General features: G+C 43.8%; 2 protein-coding genes across 2 annotated transcripts in view; both read right to left on the bottom strand.

Annotated features, from left to right (window-relative positions):
• Positions 1 to 4,515, bottom strand: part of LOC309671214 (AF4/FMR2 family member 1-like) — a gene marked incomplete at its 5' end in the record, with an annotated part of 37,947 nt that extends 33,432 nt beyond the window's left edge. The window contains one exon of the mRNA XM_082482419.1: positions 4,431 to 4,515. Within this exon, the coding sequence (XP_082338545.1) occupies positions 4,431 to 4,515 (85 nt within the window). The remainder of the gene's footprint in view (positions 1 to 4,430) is intronic.
• LOC309670951 (kelch-like protein 8) overlaps positions 1 to 8,118 on the bottom strand; it is a gene marked incomplete at its 5' end in the record, with an annotated part of 421,963 nt that overhangs the window by 94,843 nt on the left and 319,002 nt on the right.

Consider the following 8,118-nt stretch of genomic DNA (forward strand, 5'->3'; position numbering starts at 1 on the left):
AGTGAATGGGTGACATGTACTCAGAGCCAGCTACTGGAAGCCTGCACACTGCTCACAGAGCCGACTCTAACACAAAGTTACGGAGACGGTTTTGCATCAGAGCTGCCTTAGCTTTGCACGAATGGACTATAATTACAGTGAAGAAGAAACAGTGCAGCAGCAGTGCCCTGCGCAGGCAGGTGGGACGGATGCAGGTGCGTGCTCCTGTTCAGGGCCATGCTGCTGGGGCTGGCAGTATGGACAGCAGGCAGCATGTCCAGCCCCTTTGGAGGAAACACACTCAATAATGGCAACCCCCTGACTCGACAAAGGAGCAGCTCTGGCTGTTTCAGGTGACTTGTCAGTCTTGCTCTTGAACTGCACCACACTGCATTACACTTACATACTGATAGGAAGACCATTATTGGTCTTCCAACTCCACCTGTATCTGAAGCTTTTATCTTTACTTCTCCACGGCATATCCCAAAATACACCACTTTTAGTGACTACAACATCCACTGACAGAACAGAAACAGAATGACATTCTTTCCCCACACGCTAGTTTAATGCATGCAAAATATAAGCAACCACAGAGACTGATTATTTAAGAGCACCTACCTTCAAAATTTCTTCACTGGAGTGGACATCACTGGGGAAGGTTTGCTACAACAAAAAAAGAGGGAAGCAGCATGAGTTTGTTTTGTTTTTACCAACTGACATGAGACACAGATGCACTCATTAAACACTGGCTTACCAACAGTTCTATAAATTTCATGAAAGCCCATTAATAATAAAATCCTAGTAAGAATTAAAGGCCCCATCAGAAGGCCAGTTAATAATGCACTTCTACAAAGCCTGTTCTTTTCAAGTCTTTAGTAGAAGATACATTCTAAGAAAGATTAGAAAGAAGGAAAGTGAAACAGCTCATTCAACAGTGGTGCTCGTTCAGCTGGCAGGATTCCTCTTGTTTCGTGGCTCACGTTCTTCTACGAACTCATGTGCTTTCAGCAGAAAAAGAAGCCAGTACAAAGCCCTAAGCTTGGAGAGGGCAAAGCAGAGGTGGTTTTAAGTGGAGGAATCACACACCAGACCCTTGAATGCCAGCTCTTGGGCTCGTGGGAACATCAACTGATATTAAAAAATAGAAAAGCATACAATTGTAACTTGCGCAGTTCAGAACAAAACCTTGAACGTACTGCTGAGTAGGAACAACATGGTGATTTCTGGAAAAGTCTGCAGATGACCTCGATCAAGGGACTGCCCCTGTACTTCCCCCACCCGTTTCACTGGAGCCCAGGCAGTGACCACCACATACGTGCCCACCTGGCATGGGCCAGGACTCCCGAGCGCAAGTGTGATGAGGACCTCTGAAAGGAGGCCATCTCTTTGCTGGTGCCCTGGCACTCCAGCAGTGCCACCTGAAGGGAACCAGGCAACAGCCGTAGCAGCGCCCACAGCTGCCTTCAACCAGGCTCCCGAGCCCAGGCACAACAAAGCTCTGGGGAAGAGCACAAAACGAAGGCAATGCTGGTATTTGCCAGTTATATAACAAACAGCAGACATTGCAGCCTGTGCAAACACATAAATCTGCTTTTAATGTATCAGCAAAACCACTGAGCGGCTCCTGGCAGGACACCCTCCTGCACACGTGCGACACCACGCATCAGCAGTGTGGGTACCGCTGGGCAAGGCGCAGGGGCTGGGACAAGCACAGTGAACGCCTCCTGCTCCTCAGGCACGTGGGGACGAGAGTAACTGCACAGCCAGGGCGAGCGGCGATGCCCCCTGACAGAACCCACCTGCCCCATGCCCAGGCTGTGCCTGGTGGGAGAGGACGCAGCAGCAGGGCCCTCCTTCCCATGCCCCTGGCAGAATTAGGTGCTGGGGATGCTCTGCAGCAGGACCTGCACTGTTTCCACGCACTGACTTGCCACCTGGCCACAGGGAACACCACTTCACTTCGATGGATCGGCTTATCTACTAGCAACGCATGTGTTTTGAAAGCACATGTCGTTTACACATCCTTTCCCAACCATTCCTATCAAAGGAAATCGGAATGAAAAATAACCAAAGGGCTGAGTAGTTAAAATGAGCAAAGTGCATCCAAGACCAGCTTCTTGCCTATAAACAAGAGATTCAATGGAAATGTTCAGCAATCAGCATAACCGCTGAAAAGGGAAAGGCCACTGAGACGATCCTTGTGTTAAAGGAAGAGGGTAACGAGCTACAGTGCCCCATCAGAGGGATCTTCCCCAGATCAAGGTAAACAGCAGAGCAAGCAAACACTTTAATCAAGTCAAAAAGTGTCATCCTTCACACTCTCACAGAAAGGTCACTCATCTGTTTCCCATATGCTGCACTATTTGCATTGGAGGGACGAGAGCAGGTGAGGAATCTTCTCTTTTCCCTGCAACCTCATTTGTCTATGTCTACAAAAGGCTCTCATTGAGGCAGCGCTCATTTGACAAAGATTTGACTTCTCTTCAGAAAATCATGCACGGATAGCTGCATCTGACCTTACTCACCTCGAGACAAACAGAAGCTGAGGCACGGCCAGATAAGTCACACGAATGAAGGCAAGGGGCTGGGATCTTGCTTGCAGAAGCACCCCACAGCAGGCAGGAGGAGGGGAAAGGGAGAGCAAACAGCAGGGAACTTCTACCACACAGCAAGAGATCGGGAAGCTTCAGAACTCACAGTGCCAAAACGCAATCTCTCTTTTCCCCTTTTTCTTCCCAGCAAGCTTAACTTGATAGCTCAAACACCTAATTTACTTCTTAATTTAATAAGTGGTGAACAGCAGGCACAGAAAAGCAGCGTTCAACCAGCAGATTACTGCAGAAAGCTGCTGCGATATCCCATGAGAGCACCACAGTAAAAAACCTTCCCACAAAACATAACGAATCAAGATCCCACCTGGACAAAGTATTCAAAAACCTCTCTCTACAATGGATCAATTGCAACAAATCAAAATCCGTTTGCTTCTCCCATTCCAGAAACTTGAGTTTTATAAAGTGATAACTGATGACAAAAGTGGAATTCAATTAACTTGCGAATCAGAGAATATCTGCAACAGCCAGTTTGGACCTCTCTTATCCTTGCCAAACAACTCACAGCCCTTCCTGAAGTTCTTTCAGATAAGCCTGAAGAGGCTTTGAAATTGATACAGGTTTACATACAATGAGTATTCATAGTGCAATTGCCAGGAGGATTTATCATAAGCCCGAAGGGCACTGTTCAGTGACTGTCTGCTGTTCTTCACAGGTCCGGTGGCTTAGCAGAAACCACTTTCTTCTTCGCAGCACAAAATTTAAAGGAAAGCAAACGCACGACTGCACAAGTACTGCAGAAGTCTGCAGCGGCAGCACAAGGACCTCTATTGTTTTTAAAGGACACAAGTATCCCCAAAATACGTGCAGCTCTGGAGGTACAGAACATAAGGTTTACTTTTGTCAGGATTGCTTTCAGCTTTGCCCAGCAGTTTATTCCCACAGCCACTGAGTTAGGACACGCTAGGAAGCCCATGCCCCTACTAGAGTCTCTCCCTGAAGAGGACAGGTTTTCAGGCATCTTTAGTCTCTGTTCTGCCATCCTGCGGCACCCTAAGACTGAAAAACTGAATGACGCTTTCACCAGCAGGAAAGTGTGCAATAGGCAAACAAAACTGCTGCCCACAAATGGACTTGCAACACCCATATCAAATACACGGTGAAACGTTTGCTCGAGAGATTAAAATCACAGACTGTTCAGGACACGCACAGAAAATTTGTTTTCAGTGCCAAAACCACAACAAAACTGGTCAGGGCCATTTGACTGCACCAGGGAGCCCTCCTGTCTCTTGGGTAGGTGTGCAACTGTCATTTCTACCGTAAGTTGCCACTGCAGCCCATCAGTCCTTGTGCCCCAAACCCGCTGGCCCTGGAGAGGACGGGCGTGCACCCTTTCACTCTGTCCCAGCTGCAGTGACTCTTACAAAGCTAACCGTCCAGCGCCTGAAGGAGTTGGGCTTTTCTGCACCCTGAGTAATGTTTTGCCCCCCTCCTCCTTTTTTTTTTTTTTTTTTTTTTCCCTACAAGTCACATGTCAGCTGTATTTCAGCCTGTAAACTACCATTAAACCACAACTGCCACCCAGCAGCAAGGGCTGTCCTTGCCACTTTGAAGAGAAGAGTTTAAGGAGAAATACAACGTTGGTCAAAGAAGAAGAGTTAAAAAGCCATAAAGCCAAAGAAATACTGAAACGAGATCAGCTCCACCGAGGACTGTGGGCATAGAAGATCAAATATTACATGTTGCTGTCTATCCCCGCTAGCAGTTTGACAGCCTTTACAGGGAACAGTACATCGTACTCCCCACAGACAACTCGATTTAAGCCCTGTGCATATTTGCTGGCTGACACTGACATCTGCACAATCTCCAGCTAGGATTTCCTCATGCCACCTTCATACTCACTGTCGGTTTGGGAATGATGCAGACGCCTCCAAGTGCCACTCACAAAACGTTTTGACGGCCAAGGCCAAGCGCAATCACGGGACATCCAGAACCGTTGAGTCCCTGGGTTTTTGTTTTCGTTTTGCTTTTTAATGCCAACATTCCTACCCAAACTGATGCTGCGCTTCAATAACAGGTCTGCAGGGCAGCATGCTTCTCCATTTACCATCTCCTCTAGCAGAAGCACCACCAGAGCCAGCCGCACATGTCCAGCTGCAAGCAGGTACTCACATCTGACCTAAGACTCCAGCCCAGTTCCTCCACTGATGCAGGCCCGCAGACTCCGGAGAGGCTAAATAAATGGATGTAACTTGGAAAGAAATCTCGTTCAGAAAGACAGAAAACTACTTTAAGACAGCAGGCTGAAGAAACTGCCGCCTTTGTAATTTGCAGCGCTTATCCAGAAAAATCCGAGGGAACAGCTAGACACAGACCTTAACATGGTTCATGCCCGTTACATGACCAATAATTTAAGGGGCAAATTGAAAATTATTCTCAAACAATAACATATGATGGGAGCAGAATCTGGACTGATGAATTTCCATAATAAGTTTTGCAAGGCTAATTTAACAGATGACTTCCTTACTTGCAAGCTTAAAAAGCAAAGAGAAGGGGTTTAAAAAGGTCATAAAGACTTTTTTCAGGTATCTTTTTGATGAGGATTCACGACTTAATTGGCATAACAGATGTTTCACAATGTCAAGGATAACTTTGGTTTTAAGGTTTTTGGGCCAAAAAGCTAGATAAACAAAGTCAAAGCCATTAAATAAATTTTGACTACAGAAAAACGCAGAGACTACTCTTATTAAGACTTCTAAGCCTCTCAGTCACTAAAGAACAAGCAACATGCTCTTAAAACGGTGAGACGCTGCCACATTCTCTCCTTTTTATAATTTTTGCAATAGATATGTTTTTCCAGTTCACCAACCCGCACAACTGGATCATGAAGGCCAAGTAATGTTTTTGCAAAGACCTATCATCTCAAAGTTAAGACAGTGCTACAAGGCAATATGCCTGAAGTACTCTTAGGTACAACTGAAGTTGTCTGAAAAGGACTTCACTCAAACCTTTTTGTTCAATGTAACTTCAACGTAACAGCTCAGACCAGCATGACCTAAATCCCACATCCACCCTCTCCCCACCTTGCTAGTTGCACAAAAAAAAATCACCCACTTCCTTTTTCCTCACTACTAATGACCTCAGCCAAGAAGAAATCTCTACCTGCGGAAGCTTAAATAAAAAAAGAAAAAAAGATGTACCATATATTTTGAGTTTTTTTGGGGGGGAGCTGTTTTATTTTGATTCAGGGTTTTTTTGACAAAGAAGTTGTGTGCTTCCATTTAACATCTACTGTAGGTACAACACTTTGGAAACCTCTGATAATGCAAGTGCATTGCCCAGATAATGAAGTGGGGAAGGACACACAATTCAGAGTCATTTCAGGCAGCACTGCTATACTCATCTTCCTTCTGGGAAAATGCAGTTGAGGAAGTTACTTCAGAGAGATTAATTGATGAATTCCTACAGATTCCAGCAAATCTGAAGTGACTCTTATACTGCACCTGATACTTGCATAACTTGAAAATAATAATTTTTAAAACTTTATGAATGGGGTATTTTAGATTTTCAAAAAGACACAAAGAAAACCTCCAATGCAATCAAAGTATGTTTTGCTACCAGCAAGTTTCATTTTCCCTAGAAAGCACACAAATGGGCAAGATTGTGTCATGACACTCCATGCATGCACGAAACTAGTTCCAGGCACTGTTTTTGCCTCAGTACTCTGAACTACAGATCGGGGTTTTTTTAATTGCTTGTAGCTAAAAGATTAGAAACAAAAGAAAGCGATGACTTGGTTTTGAAAAAACTGCTTAAAAGCAGTTATGTTTGAATTTTGTGTTATTGCTCAGTTGATTTAAAACACACACAACAAGTCACCCCAACAGCACTGATTTATCTTAAGACTTATTGTGTGGGTTTTGTGTTGGTGTTTACAATGGCATACCCAGAATAGGTAAAACATACACCATCAGCCTCTTTCACGTTGAGACACAGAATAGTTTTGGAAAGCGTATGTGCAGTTGCACTTAAAGTACAAGGATAAATGTAGCATGTATGCCAGGTGGAAAACCTTACGACTTGGGAGCTGCAAACTATCATTTAGTAGTCAGTGGCAGTTCTATCTGTAAGCAGCATTTCTACTCGGCTGTAAAAATACCGTTAAGTGTGAGTAGCTAGGGAGCGGTGAAGTGAGACTGTCAGTTAAGGACCAAAACAAGCAAGAGTTCCCTGGAAGTGTAGGCTAAAGATGCTATATCTGACCTCTGAATGAATAATACGTGGTGCTTTTCAAAACCCTTGTACAGCATTTCAACCTCTCTCATTTTTCCTCTTGCTTTTTTATGTTCACTTTTGTAACTTAAGTAGGTTGTCTCGGAAGCTTATATCTCAATGATAATAGTGACTTCTTCAAAGGGAATGATAAACAAAGCAAAGGTGGTGAATACCAGTAGTTGAGGATTAATTTGAAGTTAAGAGAACCAAAATATCAAGATTTTTCCCCCTAGCTAACTATAAAAGCATCTTAGTATAGGAATTTGTCAAATCTGGCATAGTAGAAATTAAGTTTTCAGCAGGAAAAGGTATTCCTTCTTATAAACTATGTAAATATCCTGTGATCCGTAATATCTGTGAACTAGTTTGTGATTTTGGAATAAGTAAGATCTTTCTCTTAGGTATCTTTTGAAGGAAGAATACTTACCTTGCTTACAGCACCATCAGTGAATATTCTAGGCACGTGTGATATTACTTTAACCTGCCTGGCCCAGTGCAGCCAACAGCCTTGTCACTGCACAGGACGAGGAGCTGGCAACAACCCTGTGACCTACAGCAGAAATGAGTATGACTTCCTGCTTTTTCTCCAGTACCGATGCCTGAGGAGTTCTAAATTTAGCATGGACGCTTTCCAAATATCCCAGAAGAAAGTCAAGTCTGCTCCTAGACATGCGACTTACATTTTTATTGTAGAATAATTTTTTTGTTACTTCAGCCAGTCCACTTCCTCCAACACCAGAGTCCATGAGCAGAAATCACTGAACTACAGCAATCATCAACTCTTAGCATAAAACGAAGAATGAATGCATAATAAATTAACCAGAAAACATGAAAACCAAAGTTTCGTAGCCAGCGTAAGAGAGGAACACGCTACTAAATACCCTCTCCAGAGACTTTGTCTTAAAACCTTACAAATCCATTTGCTTTCCTTGCCAAAATCTAACAGAACTCCTGCTTGTAAGCTGGATCAGTAACTCCATGCTTTCAAACAGTATTTCATTTTTTCTTGTGGACTTCATAATCTTCCACAAAACGTGTGGATGCATGGCCTAAATCTCACTGAGGTGGCTTTCATGAGTTCTAGGCACACAGAGCTGAAACTTAAAATATGCTACTGAACTGGAAAAAAATTTGCTCTTCCCCTAATGCTTAAGTTTGTTTTTTGTTTTTTTTTCCAAATAAAAAGCTGGACTTAAATCTTAACCTAACTGAAGCTCACAGTAGCAGGAAGAGTAAAATACTCGAGTGGCAGAAGCAGAAAAAACCTTCTCCCCATTGTCTGTGGTATCCCTGATTTGTCTTTCAGCCCTGGGAA

This window comes from Vanellus vanellus (genome assembly GCF_965231255.1).
Source record: "Vanellus vanellus genome assembly, chromosome: 4".
NCBI classification, from domain to species: domain Eukaryota; kingdom Metazoa; phylum Chordata; class Aves; order Charadriiformes; family Charadriidae; genus Vanellus; species Vanellus vanellus.